At 42.1% G+C, this 19,344-nt stretch overlaps 2 protein-coding genes across 5 annotated transcripts; one reads left to right on the forward strand and one right to left on the reverse strand.

Moving 5' to 3' along the window:
• Positions 1-1,298: 1,298 nt before the first annotated feature.
• On the forward strand, positions 1,299-14,405 carry LOC123999593 (tetratricopeptide repeat protein 39A-like). Of its 4 annotated transcripts, none has more exons than XM_046305504.1 (18): positions 1,352-1,866; positions 2,780-2,899; positions 3,411-3,542; positions 4,290-4,348; positions 4,435-4,511; positions 5,309-5,373; positions 5,664-5,763; positions 5,886-5,951; positions 6,204-6,312; positions 6,498-6,565; positions 6,869-6,928; positions 7,083-7,244; positions 7,470-7,561; positions 7,670-7,790; positions 7,919-8,030; positions 8,239-8,353; positions 8,772-8,888; positions 13,457-14,405. In XM_046305504.1, exons 1-18 carry the CDS (start codon positions 1,832-1,834, stop codon positions 13,566-13,568), a joined length of 1,722 nt encoding a protein of 573 aa, XP_046161460.1. In that variant the 5' UTR covers positions 1,352-1,831; the 3' UTR covers positions 13,569-14,405. The 4 variants fall into 4 exon arrangements, with proteins under 4 accessions (XP_046161463.1, XP_046161460.1, XP_046161461.1 ...); XM_046305505.1 differs by having other exon boundaries at positions 1,355-1,866; positions 2,795-2,899; XM_046305507.1 differs by lacking the exon at positions 13,457-14,405 and having other exon boundaries at positions 1,299-1,866; positions 8,286-8,353; positions 8,772-8,885.
• A 2,418-nt stretch (positions 14,406-16,823) lies between these two features.
• LOC123999594 (growth arrest and DNA damage-inducible proteins-interacting protein 1-like) lies at positions 16,824-18,526 on the reverse strand. Its single transcript, XM_046305508.1, has 2 exons — positions 17,629-18,526; positions 16,824-17,229 (listed from the first exon to the last, which is right to left on the reverse strand). Exons 1-2 carry the CDS (start codon positions 18,027-18,029, stop codon positions 16,935-16,937), a joined length of 696 nt encoding a protein of 231 aa, XP_046161464.1. The 5' UTR covers positions 18,030-18,526; the 3' UTR covers positions 16,824-16,934.
• Between the last annotated feature and the right edge of the window lie 818 nt (positions 18,527-19,344).

Genomic DNA, 19,344 nt, shown 5'->3' on the forward strand with positions numbered 1-19,344 from the left:
TTGCACCCCAATATCTCTACTTGCACATTCATCTTCTGCACATATACCATTCCAGTGTTTAATTGCTATATTGTAGTTACTTTGCCACCATGGCCTATTTATTGCCTTAACTCCCTTATCTTACCTCATTTGCACTCACTGTATATATACTTTTTGTTTTCTTTTGTTCTACTGTATTATTGACTGTTTTGTTTATTCCATGTGTGACTGTGTTGTATGTGTCAAATTGCAAATTTTTATCTAGGCCAGGTCGCAGTTGCAAATGAGAACTTGTTCTCAACTAGCTTACCTGGTTAAATAAAGGTAAAATAAATAAAAACTGTTATAGTGTTCACCATAAAGTTGGATAATACTGTAACCTTGCCGGTTGAGCTTTAGATTAATTCCTAACTGAATTAAAAGGGTGATCAGTCCACATATTGTACAATAATGTTTCAGTGATTAAATGGAAAGAGATGGGGGTGTTTACTTCAGCTGGTTATAGAGTACCACAGTACTCTATAACCCCCATTTTTCCACAGGGGATTTTAGAAACACTTCAAATAAGGGCTGTGTTTCGTGAAGGTTTACCCTGGCGTGACGTTTTGTATATCTCTCCAGGACAATGTAACTTTTATCAATAACCTCGCATGTATTTACCTCCCAAAAATGAAAAGCTAATAAGCTGCTAATGTGGCTGTCATAAAGAACTACAAATGCCATGATGATCTGGACGAGAAGGTAAGAATCTCTGGATTAACTATCTAAAGTTAGTTAAATGTAGTAATTCCTAAATTGGCTATAAATTGGCTAAGTTTTAAATTGACACAACTGTTAGTAAAGGTGTCAGCAACAGATGAAGTGCAGGAGTGTGCGGAGATTTGTAGTTTTGCAAGATGTCTACTTTGATGCTAATTAGCATTTTCGAATCGGAGTGAAAATAGAGCCGAATATATTGATAAAATTCACCTTGTGGTTTTATGGTATTATGACACCTCCACTGTGGGGCTCTATATAACTTCAGTGAGAATGGAATTCATTTGAACTGGTGTATACTTTTAGGGTTTTTCCATCTCCAGTGAGTTATACAGTTTACAGAACAGTGTTAATATGTAAAGGGTCACATATAAGAGAGGCTTGGCATGTGACATTTTCTTGAGTCAAACAACACAAGTAATATATTCCCGAATTAATTACTTAATAAACATGTAGGCTGTTAGAAAACTGTAGTTTCTTATCCTATTATTTTGCCAAGATATACATAAAATAGGCCATGGCCATATAGACCAATGACTAAGAAATAGCCATGTTGACGTTGAGCCATTATGTATGTTCTTTGATTAAAGGTTATGGCAGGTTTGCAAAGTGTTCGTGTCATTGAGCCGGTTTTGTCTGGAAGGGATACAGCTCTTGTCAAAACATTTTCGTAGCAGTTTCAGGAGAACTTACGCAGCAGGTTAGGATAATTAGGTTAAGGTTACGAAAATGTTTAGGGTTAGCTAAAATGCAACAAAGAAACAAAAAAGATATTATTTTTGACGTCCATTTGACAAAAGCAATATCCCTTCTAGACATTACCCATTGAGCCTGCGGATGTTGAAGGAGGAGTCGATTCAGTTCTCGTTTATTTTCCCACACCGCTTTCGAGCACTTGACGCTTCTCTGCTACTCTTCTCAAGTTACAATCCCAACACGATTCCACAGCTCAATGCAACTTCTGTTCTTAACGCGGAATCAACCAACCCTCCACCAGCTTGTTATTAAGACAATTCGCTAGTTAATGTTTTTTCTCAAACCCTTCTGAGTAGGCTACTTTTCGACAGGTGTTTTGGGCAGAGTGCCCGGAAGAAAAATGTCCAATGGGAAAGATGCACCTGCGGCAGCGAAGTAAGTTTCAACGTCGTGAAAGCTTGGCCTACTGCCCTGAACTTTTTAATCATTTATATATCTTGGTTGTTCGGTTTATATAGTTATTCAACATAAATTTAATTAATGTAAATACGCAGCTGTTTTATATATTGTCAATACAAGTACTTACTGATCAAGTAACTCAGTTACATTACTTTATTCGGAAGTTATTTTAAAGGTTATTTCCCTCTTTACATTGATGTTGTGTTGACATTGAGATGGACAGGGTCAGGATAGTAGTTTAACAATTAATATTTTGTGAGGGTTTATTTCATGTCGAATCAAATAATTCAATAAAAGACCAGTCAATGCATGAATAGCTGAAGATATCTTATTTATTTTAGAATGACTCCCTTTCTAACTTATTCCTGTGAAGTTAAGTGTAGTGTTAGTTTAGTGCATGTTTATTTAATGTTTCTAAGGAATATAACGTTTTATGTTGACGAGCTCTTTGTGGAGGGAGAAATCCACTGTAGTGTTTTCTTAGATCATCTTGCAGCTGATTTCTAAGAGTTCTGACTCTAAATAAATGCGTACATTTGAGAATTTTTCACAGGACTAGATTGGCCCGAAAGGATTTTCTTAAATGTTCTTTTTACTGTGCGTCGGAGAGCTTCAGATCCATCCGTGCCAGGTTTTAATGTTATGTGCACAAGTACAAGGAAATGCCTTTCTTGCATGCTCTGAACCCAACAATGCCGTAATGATGGTAAGAGACACTATGAGCGGTGTGTGCAGACTGCTGTGAACAGGTGGGTGCTTGTGCATGTGTATTGACACGGTTGCAGGCTACTTACCTATGGGCCATAGAGCCCTTCCATTACCTATTTTCTTTCTCTCAGGAAGAGCGACGATACTAAAGCTGATTCTTACTGTCATGTAACCATTGTAGTGTGTGTGCGTGCAGCTCCTCACAGATGACCCTGCAGGTGTGCCTTGAGGAGTGTATGGAGGCCCTGGACCTCTTCCTCAACAACCACTTCAGTGAGAGCCTGGACAAACTGCGGCCACGGTAACAGTGCCACTCTCTCTGGACTAAAGTGAGCTTCAAACTCTCCATTGGCCAATTAGCATGTAGAGGGTGACTTGAGGTATATTTGTGCAGCCTTTAGCCATTTGTTGTTGAGTGGTGTGTAACTTAGTGCAGCATCAGCGCTGTTGAGGTGTGATGTATTTTGGTGTAGTACAGTGAAGTGTCACTTCCTTCTACCCAAAGCATCAGGCCTCGTCACTTCTCCAGGATATGGAGTGTTTACTGAAGCTGACGCCCAGGGCTCAACGGGCAGAACGGAGGCCCTGGAAAATAAACACCATACTGCTGGAGTGAAATAGGAAAATAATTAGGTGTCTGTTGTTGGCTACTCTGTCTTTCCTCGTTACTAATAGGGCAAAGCCAGTCTCTATATTGGAAGAAAGCCACTTTTTTTCCGAAAGGAAATTAAAATGTTCCCTGGACAATAAATACTTGCTGTTTTCTGATTGTTGTCAGTGAGGTGTGTATGATGTTGTGTGTTGCATTGAAGGGCGAAGGAGAGCATGTACCATGCTCTGATCTACGCTACTGTGCTGGAGATGCAGGCTATGATGACCTTCCAGCAGGATGACATCGTCAACGCAGGCAACACCATGAAGAGTGCCCAGGAGGTCTGCCAGAGGTGAGGATGCTACTATACATGGACACTCATCTGTTTCATGTCCTCTTTAACACATTAGTTCATATTATAGACACAAGCAACATCCAGAAAAGGTAAATTGAGGGAAATCCTGGAATACTATGACAGTTGGTCTGGCCTCTAACATTGAGGCCTAATATACCACTAGAGCTATTAGTCTCCTGTCCATCAGCCATAACCTGCAGGCAAATGAGAGCATTTACATGGCAACCAGGTCTCTTTGCGCCCCGGCTGGAATTTGCCTGTGTTTGCATGGCCAGAGCAGCTCTATTGATTGCCTACAGCAGTGGTATTCAACTCTTACCCTACGAGGTCAGGAGCCTGCTGGTTTTCTGTTCTACCTGAGAATGAATTGCCAATAAACAATAAAAACAATCACTGAAATTGGCTTCGAAGTCCAGAGGTGAGTTTGAGGGGCCTACAGCACAGGTGACAAACTCATTCCATGAAGAGCCGAGTGGCTGCTGGTTTTTGCTCCCTTGTACTTGATTGATGAATTAAGGAACTCCCCCACACCTAGGGCTTAATTGAAAGCAAAAATCTACAGACACTACGCCCTCCATGGAATGAATGACACCCCTGGCATACAGCAAGCAAGGACACTTGAGGTGGCCGAAATGTTAATGTTCCACATTAATGCCCATTTGATTAACATGAGAAACATGCATTGCTCAATGAGATGTCAACATTTTTAGTCTTACACTCATAGATGGTCTCATTTCTTCTTAGGTTTCGACGAAAGTCCCCTAGTAATATCAGTAAATCACCTGGAGAGCATCTAACTGAAGGTAAGAGCGCTTTTATAATTGGGCATCTCAGCCTATTATGGCAGATTTCAAATAGCCACTGACCGGGTGGGTGTGTGGGTTTGCAGAGCAGCTCCAAGCTCTCCATGCTGATGCGTGTTATGCTGAATGCTTGCTCCAAAGGGCTGCTCTCACCTTCCTACAGGTAAGATGGGTCCTCCTGTCCTCCACTCTAAATCTTACTGATCCTGATTAATGACACTGCTGATGTTTCGTTTGGCAATTATGCACAGGTCACTGCCAAAATAAAGGAAACACTTGAGTAAATGAGGGATACAGAGTATATTGACAGCAGGTGCTTCCACACAGGTGTGGTTTTCTGAGTCAATTAAGCAATTAACATCCCATCATGCTTAGGATAATGTATAAAAAGGCCTTGTTGCCCATTAGAAGAAGAGAAGAGATCACTTATTTTGAAAAAGAGGTCTCAAGGGAGCATAAAGGCTTTAAAGTGGGTGCATGTGTATGTCTGTCTCTCAATCATCAGATCTCAACCCCCTGTAACCCTTATTGGAGATTCTGGAGCGGCGCTTGAGACAGCGTTTTCCACCACCATCAACAAACCACAAAATTATGTGATTTCTTGTGGAAGAATGGTGTTTCATACCTCTAATAGAGTTCCAGACACTTGTAGAATCTATACCAAGATGCATTGAAGCTGTTCTGGTGGCCCTATTAAGATACTTTATGCTGGTGTTTCCTTTATGTTGACCGTTACCTGTATGTATGATAACTGTATCCAACTGATTAGATAGTGGTCGATGGAACGCATTCTAGTTGTTTGCCTTCCTGCTTCTTGGTGTTTTGAGTCTGTGTGCATAGTTTTTAAAGAGCGATCGAACAAGTTTCCCCTGTCCTCTCATTCATTTGTGAATACAGTACATTACTGTCTCACCAGTTGATACCTTTTGTTAAAATGTTTTATTTTCCCTCTTCCTTAAGGATGAGAACATGGTGAGTTTTATCAAAGGAGGAATCAAAGTACGCAACAGTTACCTGATTTACAAGTAAGTTTGCAGAAGAAACGGCAGAAATGGTTCTCACATTAAACAGGCTCACAGAGTGATTGTGAATCAACAGCTAGAGTCAAAAATTCTGTTTACCAAATGATGCACTGCTATTACAATAAGACTGTGCTCAGTTGTTGAAACAATCATGGTCATTTTCACCGGTAAGTGTGTCGTTAATCATTTAGATGTGTTTATTGCTTAATAATCAGGCATTATTACAGTCTATAATAATATGATGTATAATGATGTTAGACTATGAATGACCAAATTGCCTTTTTATGACACAGGGAGCTGCACACCTTCATACAGTCAAACAGCTCTCTCCAAGGACCCAACCACATTCATTTAGAGGGAGGGGTGTCTTTTGGGATCGGAGCATTCAACTTGGTTTGTCCCACAAGCATCCCCGTATTCCATTAATGGTCCATTTGGTAGATCATTGCGTGTTTTAGCACACATGTCAGTCAGACCTTATGCTGTATCACAGGATTCTGTACTGTTTTCCACAGACTCTTTCCATGTTTCCACCTCGGTTACTCAAAGTTTTAGAGTTTGCTGGCTTCTCTGGAGACAAGGTATAGTTGCTCATTCTAACTTGTCTAGAAAGTGATTGGTTTACAGCAGGGCTGCCCAACCCTGTTTCTGGAGAGCTAGCCTGCTGTATTTAATTAACATGATTCACCTTAACAAGCAGGTCATTATTATAGTCCGGTTTGCTAGATGCTCTACATGACAGCAGCTCTAAAGGAACAGCGTTGGGCAGCCCTGCTTTACAGGTTGTCTCAGTCTGCCCCCTCTCACTATATATTGTATGTTTTTGTGTGCAGGAGTATGGTCTGTCCCAGCTGAATGATGGTGCCACTACAAACAACCTGCGGTCCATGCTGTGTGCCCTGCTGTTGCTCTGTTACTACACCTTCCTCACCTTCATACTCGGTACTCCACTCTTCACAACCAGGAAGTGAATGGAGATCACAAATTACTTGGCTGTTCGGAAATGACACAATTACATAACATACACGCATGTGTGAAAGAGCGAGAGATAAAGAACGAGAGGGTAGACTGTGTGAGTTTCTGGTTTTGTCCATACACAGCATCTTCAGTTCTTTATCACTCTACAGGGACCGGTGAGGGGGACGTGGCTGATGCTGAGGAGCTGCTGAAGCCTTTCCGGCTCCGCTACCCACAGGTGAGTGACACTCCTCCTCCCCAGGCTATCACCCAGCCCAAAGCAAACTCAACTCTGTATGGAACACAATGTGTACCGATACCAGCAGACTTCTGGGCAAACACAATATAAAGTAATAGGTTTACAATGTGGGCGTAATGTGGGTAAGTAATGCACTGACCATGCGTAGGCCATTTAGTCAGAGGAGGTGCTTATGCTTGAGCTACCATTGTGTAAGTGTGTCATTTTACAAGTGCTAGCCACCGACAAACTATTATGTGTTTTTATCAGAGAGTGTTTACATTTCTCTCCACTTCCCTTCAGGGGGCCATATTTCTCTTCTTTGCAGGCAGGGCTGAGGCAATCAAGGGGAACATTGATGAGGTGAGCCTCAAACTACATGTCTATGCTATTTTTTTTATCTGTCTGTTTTTCCAGTCATATTTAGCAGTGGTGTTTGTATTGATAGGCCACGAATGAGATCAGTGTGTGCCTGTAGTTTGCTGGTGGGGGTACTGTAATGACGACATGTCACCAGGCGGTGGTGCTGTTTGAGGATGGCTGCAAAGCTCAGCAGCAGTGGAAGCAGTTCCACCACATGTGCTACTGGGAGCTGATGTGGTGCTTCACCTACAAGTGCGTGTGGAGGATGGCCTACTTCTACGCTGACCTACTGAGCAATGAGAGTCGCTGGTCCAAGGCAAGAGATTGTGCTGTAGTGTTGAGTATAGCCTAGGACCCAATTTAAGAAAAAACCCACTTTAGCAGACACTCTTAATTGAACCCAGTCAATAGTTTTGACCTGCCCACTAACTGTATGGCTTTTAAAGCCAATGATGTATTTTTATCCCCACAACAGACTTGACATTATTAAACTCCGCTTACTGTATGGCTGGGTCCTGACTAAGGTGCATCTTTCCTTCAGGCCATGTATGTGTACATGAAGGCTGCTTACCTGAGCATGCTTGCTCCGGGGGAGGCTAGGCCTTTTGGGGAAGATGAGGTGGACCTCTTCAGGTAAGATGTTCATCAAAACAAAAACTTGAAGTTCCCCAGTCCCATTTCATTGTGACCACCCCTCTTTCCTGGCCCCTTCTCTTTTTCTGTCTTTGCCTACTCTCTTAGACAGGTGTCCACCTTCAAGCAAAAGATAGCAGGGAAGTCTCCACCCACAGAGAAGTTTGCCATTCGCAAGGCTAGACGTTACAAAGCTAGCTGCCCAGTGAGGCTCCCAGTACCTGTGCTGGTGAGACCCCACAAACACGCATGTGCAAAGCTGCATAAAGACATGCACAAATCTGTTGCTAAAATGGTGAGGGTCACTTGTATTTGTGTGGTTCTGACAGTATTCACTATTGCTACACTGTGCTGTAGGAGATGATGTACATGTGGAACGGCTTTTCCATGATCAGCAAGCGGCCGGAGCTGACCGAGGGCATGCTGCAGACACTGGTGGAGGCAGAGCGCATCCTACTGGAATCTCCCGGTACTGCAACATGTCGGGGTTAACCAGTTTCAGGCAGTCAGACTGATCTGGGCCAAATCAGCCTGCTTGCCTCAGTGGGTCATGAAGCAATAACCACTGTTATATCACCAAAAGTGAATGGATAAAGACTGAATCTACACACATTCTGCTTGAGCCTGTGTTGAGTCATTTTGAATGCATGGTTTTATAATCTGTTTTGTTTTGGAAGCGAATGAGTATTCAATGGATGACCGCTGTGTGATCCACCTACTGAAGGGGCTGTGTCTGAAGAACCAGGGACACATTCGGGCTGCAGAGGAATGCTTCAACAAGGTGTACAACAGGTGACGTTGGGACTCTTTTAGTCTGGGTATCTTTCATTTATACACACCTGGAATCTGTGTGTTACATATCAAAATGGTAAATGCATGCCGACGCATACGTATTATGTTTGCTGAGAGGTTGTACAATTAATTTATTGGTTTATTCGGATCCCCATTAGCCATTATTCTTCCTTAGGTCCAGAGTGTCACTTTTAACAAGCTCATCCATGCCAAAAGGAAATATTTTCACAGTATCAAATCAAACAATGTGTTCTTTGTTTTGATTAAACCACAATGTTTTATGATAGACCTCATAGCAGTGAAATGCACTCTGAATAATGTCTAGAGATGATTTTTTAGAACAGTCAGTGATATTTAAACATGCTCTTTGCAAATGACTAAGAGGTTGTTAATATGCCGTCTGTTCTCTAACCTCCAGTGAGAAGAAGATCAAGTTTGACCATTACCTGGTGCCCAACGCTCTGCTGGAGCTCAGTGTGGTCTACATAGACACGGGCCGCAAGGAGGAGGCCATCAAACTACTGGTGAAAGCCAAGTGAGTCATCTCTTACTGGTTGTTCCATTACAGCCTACAAGCTGTAGTAGGATGTAGCAGGCTTAAATTCCAGCTCGACATGAAAAAACCTTATTAAACTAATGAAGATTCTGTTGATTGGTTAGTTGAAAGGAATGGCAATGGATGCTGTTTTACGGGCACCTAACCAATTATTTAATTTATTTTGACCCGAAAAGAGCTTCTGGATATCAGAACAGCGATTACTCACCTCGAACTAGACAAAGATTTTTTTCTTTAAAGAGTATTCCAGATACCCAACCAGGCCCAAATCACTGTCATTCATGTGAAGAGAAGATGCAGATACAGGGGATGCCTCTACCATCTGTCCTATTGGCTAACGTGCAATCATAGCAGAATAAACTGGATGAGCTCCGTTCAAGACTATCCTACCAAAGGGCCATAAACTTTAATATTGTGTGTTTGAGTCGTGGCTGAACTACGACATGGATAATATACAGTTGACTGGTTTTTCCGTGCACCGGCAAGATGGAACAGCTGCCTCCGGTAAGACAAGGGGTGCCAGTCTGTCTATTTGTCAATAACCACTGGTGCACGAAATCAAATAAAGGAAGTCTCTAAAAAAATGCTCAGTAGAGGTAGAGTATCATGACAAGCTGTAGACCATACTATTTACCAAGAGTTTTCATCTGTATTTTTCGTAGCTGTCTATTTCCCACCCCAAACCGATGCTGGTACTACGATCTCACTCAACGAGCTGTATAAAGCCATAAGCAAACAAGAAAATGCTCAGAGGCGGCGCTCCTAGTGACCGGGGACTTTAATGTAGGGAAACTTAAATCCGCTTTACCTAATATTTCTACCAGCATTTTACATGTGCCATGAGAAAAAAAATAACTATGCCATCATTACTCCACACACAGATGTGTACAAAGCTCTCTCTCGCCCTCAATTTGGCAAATCTGACCATAAATCTATCCTCCTGAGTCCTGATTACAAGCGAAAACTAAAGCAGGAAGTACCAGTGACTCGCTCAATACAGAAGTGGTCAGATGCTAAGCTATAGGACTGTTTCGCTAGCACAGACTTGAATATGTTCTGGGATTCTTTCGATGGCATGGAGTACATCACATCAGTCATTGGCTTCATCAATAAGGGCATCGATGAAGTCGTCTCCACAGTGACCGTACGTACATACCGCAACCAGAAGCCATGGATTCCAGGCAACTTCCGCACTGAGCTAAAGGGTAGAGCTGCCGCTTTCAAGGAGCGTGACTCTAACCCGGACCCTTATAATAAATCCCGCCAGCTTTGAAAGGCTGGTCATGAATCGCCTCAACACTATCATCCCAGAAACCCTAGACTGACTCCAATTTGCATGCCGCCCCAACAGATCCACAGATGACACAATCTCTATTGCACTCAACACTGCCCTTTCCCACCTGGACAAAAGGAACACCTACTTGAGAATGCTGTTCATTGACTACAGCTCAGTGTTCAACACCATAGTGCCCTCAAAGCTCATCACTAAGCTAAGGACCCTGGGACTAAACACTTCCCTCTGCAACTGGATCATGGACTTCCTGATGGGCCTCCCTCAGGTCGTAAGGGTAGCCAACAACACATCTGCCATGATGATCCTCAACACTGGGGCCCGCAGGGGTGCGTGCTCAGTCCCGTCCTATACTCCCTGTTCACTCACGACTGCGTGGCCAAGCATGACTCCAACACCATTACGTTTTCACACAACGGTGGTAGGCCTGATCACCCACAATGATGAGCCAGCCTATAGGAAGGAGGTCAGAGACCTGGAAGTGTGGTGCCAGGAAAACCTCTCAACGTGATCAAGACAAATGAGATGATCGTAGAGCACACCCCCATTCTCATTGACGGGGCTGTAGTGGAGCAGGTTGAGCTTCAAGTGCCTTGGTGTCCACATCCCCAACAAACTATCATGGTCCAAACACACCAAGACTGTTGTGACAAGGGAACGACAACGCCTATTCCCCCTCGGGAGACTGAAAAGATTTAGCATGTGTCCTCAGATCGTCAAAGTTCTACAGCTGCACCATCGAGAGCATCCTGACTGGTTGCATCACCGCGTGGTATGGCAACTGCTCTGCTTCCGACCGCAAATCACTAGACTAGAGGGTAGTGCGTACGGCCCAATACATCACTGGGGCCAACTTCCTGCCATCCAGGACCTCTATACTAGGCGGTGTCAGAGGAAGGCCCTAAAAATGGCCAAATACTCCAGCCACCCTAGTCAGACTGTTCCCTCTGCTACTGTATGGCAAGTGGTACCGGAGCGCCAAGTCTAGGTCCAAAAGTCTTCTGAACAGCTTCTACCCCCAAGCCATAAGACTGCTAAACAGCAAGTAAAATGGCTACCCAGACTATTTGCATGGACTATTTGCTACTCACTGTTTATCTATGCATAGTCACTTTACCCCTACCTACAGTTGAAGTCGTAAGTTTACATGCACCTTAGCCAAATACATTTAAACTCCGTTTTTCACAATTCCTGACATTTAATCCTAGTAAAAATTCCGTCTTATGTCCTTTAGATTCACCACTTTATTTTAAGAATGTGAAATGTCAGAATAATAGAGTGATTTATTTAAGCTTTTATTTCATCACATTCCCAGTGGGTCAGAAGTTTATACAATCAATTAGTATTTGGTGGCATTGCCTTAATCAATTTAAACTTGGGTCAAATGTTTTGGGTAGTCTTCCACAAGCTTCCCACCACAAATTGGGTGAATTTTGGCCCATTCCTCCCGACAGAGCTGGTGTAACTGAGTCAGGACTGTAGGCTTCCTTGCTTGCACACGCTTTTTCAGTTCAGCCCACAAATTTTCTATAGGATTGAAGTCAGGGCATTGTGATGGTCACTCCAATACCTTGACGTTGTTGTCCTTAAGCCATTTTTCCAGACCTTGTAAGTGTGCTTGAGGTCATTGTCCATTTGGAAGACCCAATTGCGACCAAGCTTTAACTTTGACTGATGTAGATATATTAAAGCAACATCAGGACATCATTTTCCCTGCCTCATGGTGCCATCTATTTTGTGAAGTGCACCAGTCCCTCGTGCAGCAAAGCACCCCCACAGCATGATGCTGCCACCCCTGTGCTTCCCACTTGGGATGGTGTTCTTTGGCTTGCAAGCCTCCCCCTTTTTCCTCCTAACATAACGATGGTCATTATGGCCAAACAGTTCTATTTTTATTTTGTCAGACCAGAGGACATTTCTCCAAATGTATGATCTTTGTTCCCATGTGCAACTGCAAACCGTAGTTTGGCTTTTTAATGGCGGTTTTGGAGCAGTGGCTTCCTTGCGGAGCGGCCTTTCAGGTATGTCGATATAGGATTTGTTTTACTGTGGATATAGATACTTTTGTACCTGTTTCCTCCAGCATCTTCACAAGGTCCTTTGCTGTTGTTCTGGGATTGATTTGCACTTTTCGCACCAAAGTACGTTCATCTCTAGGAGACAGAACGCGTCTCCTTCCTGAGCGGTAGGATGGCTGCGTGGTCCCATGGTGTTTATACTTGCGTACTATTGTTTGTTCAGATGAACTTGGTACCTTCAGGCATTTGGAAATTGCTCCCAAGGATGAACCAGACTTGTGGAGGTCTACCATTTCTTTTCTGAAGTTTTGGCTGATTTCTTTTGATTTTTTTTTTTTCATGATGTCAAGCAAAGAGGCACTGAGTTTGAAGGTAAGTCTTGAAATACATCCACAGGTATACCTCCATTTTACTCAAATTATGTCAATTAGCTGATCAGAATATTCTAAATCCATAACATAATTTCTTGAATTTTCCAAGCTGTTTAAAGGCACAGTCAACTTAGTGTATGTAAACTTCTGACCCACTGGAATTGTGATACAGTAAAATAATCTGTCTGTAAACAATCATTGGAAAAATTACTTGTGTCATGCACAAAGTGGATGTCCTAACCGACTTGCCAAAACTATAGTTTGTTAACAATAACTTGAGTGGTTGAAACACTTAGGTTGGAGGCATTAAAACCAGTTTGTGAACTTCCAACTTCAACTGTACATATTACCTCAACTAACTTGTACCCCGCACATTGACTTGGTACCGGTACCCCCTTTTATATAGCTTCGTTATTTTGTTGCTCTTATTTTTTACTTTATTTAGTAAATATTTTCTTATTCAACAATGAAGTTTACCAGAAATAAGAGTTACGTGCTTGTAAGTAAGCATTTAGTGTTGTCTACCTACACCTGTTGTATTAGGCGCATGTGACAAATAAAATTGTATTTGAATTGGTTGCATTGAGGCTAGACAAACAAAATCCTGCACACTATTGTGTTCTACAGGACCAGGGTTGGTGACTGCTGTAAGGTAGTTAGCTCCAAAACTATTAGGACAGTGACTTTCTATTTCGGCTCTGTACTCCAGCACTTTGGATTTTACATTATACAATGACTGAGGATTTTGATACAGGTTCAAGTACAAAGTGCTGGAGAGCCAAAACATGTCACTGTCCCAATGATTTTGGGAAATGTTGTTACTATGTCTTACTCATGATTCCTATCCACTTTGTTCTGTTCCCTCAGAACTAACTACAAGGAGTACTCCATGGAGTCACGCACCCAGTTCAGGATCCATGCTGCTCTCTCCAAACTCAAGGCTGACACTAGTGACCAAGATGAAATCACACCACTGTAGTATAACCGGTGTCATTGTGCTGAGCAATCACTGGACTTGCTTCCCCTGCCATGTGTAGATGCTCCAGGAAGACTTGCTCTCTTTTTCATCCTCAGCCACTTTGATCACTGCCTCCAAATGTTACTTGCTTTGTGGTGAAAGTCTCCGTCCTTCATGGATGGTGGTCTCTCCCTGATTAAAACACTTGAGTTTTGAATGGGAGTTGGTAGAAGTTGCCTCTACCTGCTGGTTCTAGATCAGAGGCATTTTATCCACCTACTGGGTGATTAACACCCGTGGTTAGGTTCAGATTCTATCTTCAGTGTTTGAATGTGTGGTACTTACATCACTGTACTGGTTACCCATAACAGTATTTGGGAGGCAGTTGCGCAAAACAATTTGAATACAGTATATCTACTTTTTTGGGTGAAAACATGTTGAAATGAACTTCACAATGGAAGTAATGTTTGGATATGTGAGGTATAGTTTTGCTTTTAACTTCTCCAAAAGTGATCGAGTATTACTGTAAGCAGTTTGACAAAAGCATCCCTTTGGTGATAACTGAATAAGACAGACATACGACTACATAACGTATGACATTGCTTTGATCCCAGAGTTATTTTAACAAATGTATTAACATTTTATGTAGAAGGACCTTTAATCAATAGGTCATGCTACATTTGTTTTATGTAGTTGTCCCTGCTGCAATGTACAGAGGAAAGTAGTCAGTTAAACTTTTCAACCTCTGATAGTGTAAACATTATTTTAAGTAATGAATGTCAATCAAGACCTTGTGCAAAGAAAGGTGTGGTTAAACAATTTGAAAAACATGATTAAATATGTCCATTTGCTAGAATCCCTCATTGTTTTATATTATTTTACTGGAGCGTATCTGAAAGAGTATAACCCATCCCTGTCCAGATTGCCCTATAAATAACAAACTGATTAAGAGGTGACTTTACAGATAAAGATGTATGACTGGTACCTACACGGAGTGTACAAAACATTATGAACACCTGCTCTTTGCATGACAGACTGACTGCGCTATGATCCCTTGTTTATGAAGGGGAGGAGATGGGTTGAAGGATTTTTAAGCCTTGAGACAAGGTTTGTGTATGTGTACCATTCAGAGGGTGAATGGGCAAGACAAAATATTTAAGTGCTGCTGGATTTTTCCACATTTAATTTTCCTGTGTGTATCAATAATTGGTCCACCACCCAAAAGACACCCAGCCAACTTGACACAACTGTGGGAAGCATTGGAGTTAACATTGGCCATCAACCCTGTGGAACGCGTTAGAAACCTTGTAGAGTCCATGCCCTGACAAATTGAGGCTGTTCTGAAGGCTGAAGGAGGTGTAACTCAGATATTAGGAAGGTGTTCTTAATGTTTTGTATACTGTGTATAAACTTACCTGCTACTTCCTTGAACTTAATCAGTGGATCATGACATCTCACCCAGTGTCAATCATGGGCCACAGGTAGCCTAGTGGTTAGAGCGTTGGGCCAGTAACTGAAAGGTTGCTGGATTGAATCCCCAAGCTGACAAGGTAACAATCTGTCATTCTGCCCCTGAACAAGGCACTGTTCTCCAGTAGGTTGTCATTGTAAATGAGAATTTGTTCTTAACTGACTTGCCTAGTTAAATAAAGGTTACATACACGGTCTGCACAACAGTGTGCACTATGTAAGGCCAGGGGATAAATATTTTTACATTGAAATGTATTTTGTGAAGTCAGCATACAAATACACAAAACCTATAATACATACATGATCTAATTGTAGGGTGTACACCTAAACTCTTGGGGCCAGTATCCCAGACACAGATGAAGCATAGTCCTGGACTAAAAATATATTTTCTAATGGAGATTCTCTATTGAACATGCTTAACCCAGGACTAGGCTTCATCTGTGTCTGGGAAACTGACACCTTATGGTTGCAATGATATTCAGGTATTTTTAAAATATTGAGTCAGACTGAGGGTATTGAGACCATGACCAGACTAAGCCTGCATTGACTTGGTCTCAGACCAACTCTCAAGATCAAGACTCAATTTCTGGTGTACACTATATACAGCCTGCCGATTTCATATGGTTCTGGATGGTGGTTTGCTAACCCCATGCTTAGCCTCATCCCTCTGTAACTATAACCTAACTTTAACCAATTAAAATCCCTGTGTCTTTGGATCTGAATGTTTTATGTTAATCATATCTTATACACTGAACAAAAATATAAATGCATCATGTAAAGTGTTGGTCCCATGTTTCATGAGCCAAAATCAAAGATACACCTTTTCCATATGCACAAAAAGCTTATTTTTGTGCATTTTGTTTTTACATACCTGTTAGTGAGCCTTTCTCCAAGCCAAGCTAATCCATCCATCTGACAGGTGTGGCATATCAAGAAGCTGATTAAACGGCATGATCATTACACAGGTGCACCTTGTGCTGGGGGCAATAAAAGGCCACTCTAAAATGTGCAGTTTTGTCACAAAATGCAATGCCACTATGTCTCCAGTTTTGAGGGAGAGTACAATTGGCATGCTGACTGCAGGAACATCCACCAGAGCTGTTGTCAGATAATTGAATGTTAATTCCTCTACCATAAGCTGCCTCTGACGTTGCTTTAGAGAATTTGGCAGTACGTCCAACCGGTCTCACAATCCTAGACCACATCTGTGAACTGCCCGGATGGCTGATTCAGCCATCAGAAACGGTATCCTCTTTGAACTCTCTGGAGTGGCACCAAGCAGTTTCACTGCAACAACTTGCAAGGAACCCTGACCTCTGCTCAGAACTCCAGAGTATAGCTTTTTGCAGCAGTTAACAAGGCACACCAACCCCCCTCCTTACTCCTGGCATGCTACCTCCAGGGTTAGTGGATGTGGACTAACCATGCAGCATACTTCTACAACTGGTACACACAGAACAATGTGGCCCGCCACCCCTGTATCTATAGGTGATCCACAGAGGATGGCTGGTCAAATGCGACATACAGCTTCCCTTAATCTGTGTGAGGACAGACTGTTAGTCAAGATTGTAATTCTTTGTTTTTCCTTCTGCATCTCCAGATAAGAAAAGTCTGCCAAACAGTTAAATGTGGTGTGCTGTGGATTTTGCCTGTTTTTAATATATTGTGTAATTGTTTTCCAATAATAAACATGTTTATATCACATGAAAAATAATTCTTCCTATACTAGCTACTAGTCTATAAAAGTAAAGTAAAGTTTTAAAAAAATACTCCTGAGTGTCAGTAAAGTATGATGAGACATTAGACCTCGTTCTAGTGCGTTTCATTTATTACAGCAACCAAACTCAAAACGCACAGTTGACAACAACAAAACATTTACAATGTTGACTAAATAGTCATATTTACAAAGTCAGTGCCTTAAGATGAGGAATCAGCCGAGGAAGCAGCAGGAGGGACGTGGGTCTGTTCTTCTTTTAGTCTACGTTTCATCAGCTTCCTTTTCTTCTTCTCCTTTTCGATTTCACTGACCATCTCCAGGAACTTGGGGCTTCGGGGGTCCATAGCATAGCCAAAGCGTTCTCTGGCCTCGGCTAGCAGCCTTTCACGACGCGCCTTCTCATCTTTCAACTTCTGTTTCGCCTCACGTTTTTCCTTCCTCCAGTCAGCCACCATCTTAGGCATCTTGGCCATATTGGCTGCAACCAGTTTCTCTCTGCAAAAGAAGGAGGGAGTGTTAGCCAAGTATCATGTCATCATAAAAGCTACTCTAAAAAGGGATGGTTAGACAGAGCTTTATCCACCCGTCAAGGAAATGCTGTACTTCCACAACACTATCAAATAACAATATGAATTGGAACCAAAGCCTATCAGACTGTTGAGCATATTTAATTTACGTTATACATACATACATGCATGCATACAAACAAGAGGCCTCTCATTGAGAGATATCATGCCTATGTAACTAGTTGCCTTGAGTCATATAGGCAAATGTCAAGCAGTAACTACCATTCTCAATTTCTCTCAATGTTATCTAGTATGGCACATTGCGTATAAACAAACATGTAATTTGACAGATCCTAAAAAGATAGCTAGTATTAGCATGGCTGTTTACCTCGCGAGACGTTTCGCATTGGCTTCCTTCGTTTTCGCCTCGACGTTCTTCAGCATCACCTGGAGCGGAGGGTTCCATTCCCTCTCCTCTGCTATCATCTCCTCGAGCTGGGCATGGCTGGGCCACAGCTTTGCAGGGTCGATTCCCGACGAAGAGCCATACCGCCCGAATAGCTTGCGGTCATACTTCGCTGTCTTCTGCCATTCCGGAGTTTTCTCGCTTTCCCTATCTGGTATGTATGAATCTTTCAAATTTAATTTCAGTGGTTTAGGGTTATAATTTGCTATCTGATGTAGAAGCCCGCAGTGTGAGCTGGCAGGATTATACAATTTTAAGGGTGAAACCATTCGAATAGCCCAGCTAAATATTGCTGTCCTCCTGCACAGCATGGAGGTCGCCATTTTTGGTGGCAAAGTTCGGAGGACCCTCTTTGCGTCAGATTTGATTGCTCATAGCTGACTACAACATCGCCTGTCCGTTATTCTTGTCATCATCATCATCATCATCATAAGCAAGAGGATCTTAGAGGTATCGAAGGTGCTGTGACAAAAGACAGTCTTGACCATTCTGATTTGAAACTCTTAGGCTATAGGCCTAGTCAGTGTTATAATTAAAACAAATATTATTATATTGCCAAATTACTATCTATAGCATATAATGAAGTTTAGGTCAAAATTGCCTTCATTTTGACAAGTAGTACCCTATATGCTACAGAATGTGGGCTGTATCTTATCAGTGGAAGTCATGCTGGAAAAGGTAACACTATTTTAAGAGCTCATGTGCATATGAAATAAAGCTATGCTCAATAACTGACTTATTTGTTGTCTTATGAAGTTAAATTTAGCCACAGACCTAAATTTTGACGATCATATCAACATCTCTCATGAGTCCATCATACGCTTGTTACGGATACAAGTATCCTGTGTGGGTATCCTGTGTGTGTGTGTTTCTTTTCTCTCCTTCTCCCTTCACAGGTGAAAATCATCACTCCCCAATCAGTCAACAATCAATCATCAATCAGAAGACACACCTCCTCCTGTTTCCTACCCTATCACAGTTCCTTTCCCTTGGTTTAAAAACCCCATCAGTTGTTAGCTCTAGAGCTCAATCTCTCTGTAAATGCCATGTCTGTAGGTCTCTGTGTGTCACTCTCTCTTTGTGCATTAACCTCTCTTTTGTTTGAGCACCTCCATAGCACTTTTTCATCACATGTGAGTATTGTTTTGGTAATGGTGTTTGTTTGCTGGTGGGAAAAGGGAAAACCAAGACAAGTTGCCCATGGGCATACACTACCCGTAGGTAGACTTTGTTAAATACACTAGTTAGAACTGGGCGGACCACCCACTGTATTTTTGGTTAGTTAGCTGTTGTTAAAGTAGGCTAGTCTAGCTTAGGGGTATTTTTTAAATACTTATTGTTTCTTTCCTTGGGTCCAGCTCAGCCCCTTTTCCTGCTCCCCCCATTACTGTGTGTTTTACAATAAACTCTGAGTTTAATGGTAGATTTCAGTTGTCCTGGTTATTTCATTCTCACTTTTACTTTGTCACAATTATAATTTGCATGAATTATGTTATGGGTCTCACTACCACCCCCCCCCATAGACTGTCGGGCCAAAAGGGATTCGTAACAACGCTCTTGCAAACCACTTTTAGTTTGAAAGCTATTTTTTTCAATGGGTTTGAGTTTCAAATGTCTAAATTAATCTGTGGAAAATGT

Source organism: Oncorhynchus gorbuscha, linkage group LG16 (assembly GCF_021184085.1).
Source record: "Oncorhynchus gorbuscha isolate QuinsamMale2020 ecotype Even-year linkage group LG16, OgorEven_v1.0, whole genome shotgun sequence".
In the NCBI taxonomy this organism is placed as follows: Eukaryota; Metazoa; Chordata; class Actinopteri; order Salmoniformes; family Salmonidae; genus Oncorhynchus; species Oncorhynchus gorbuscha.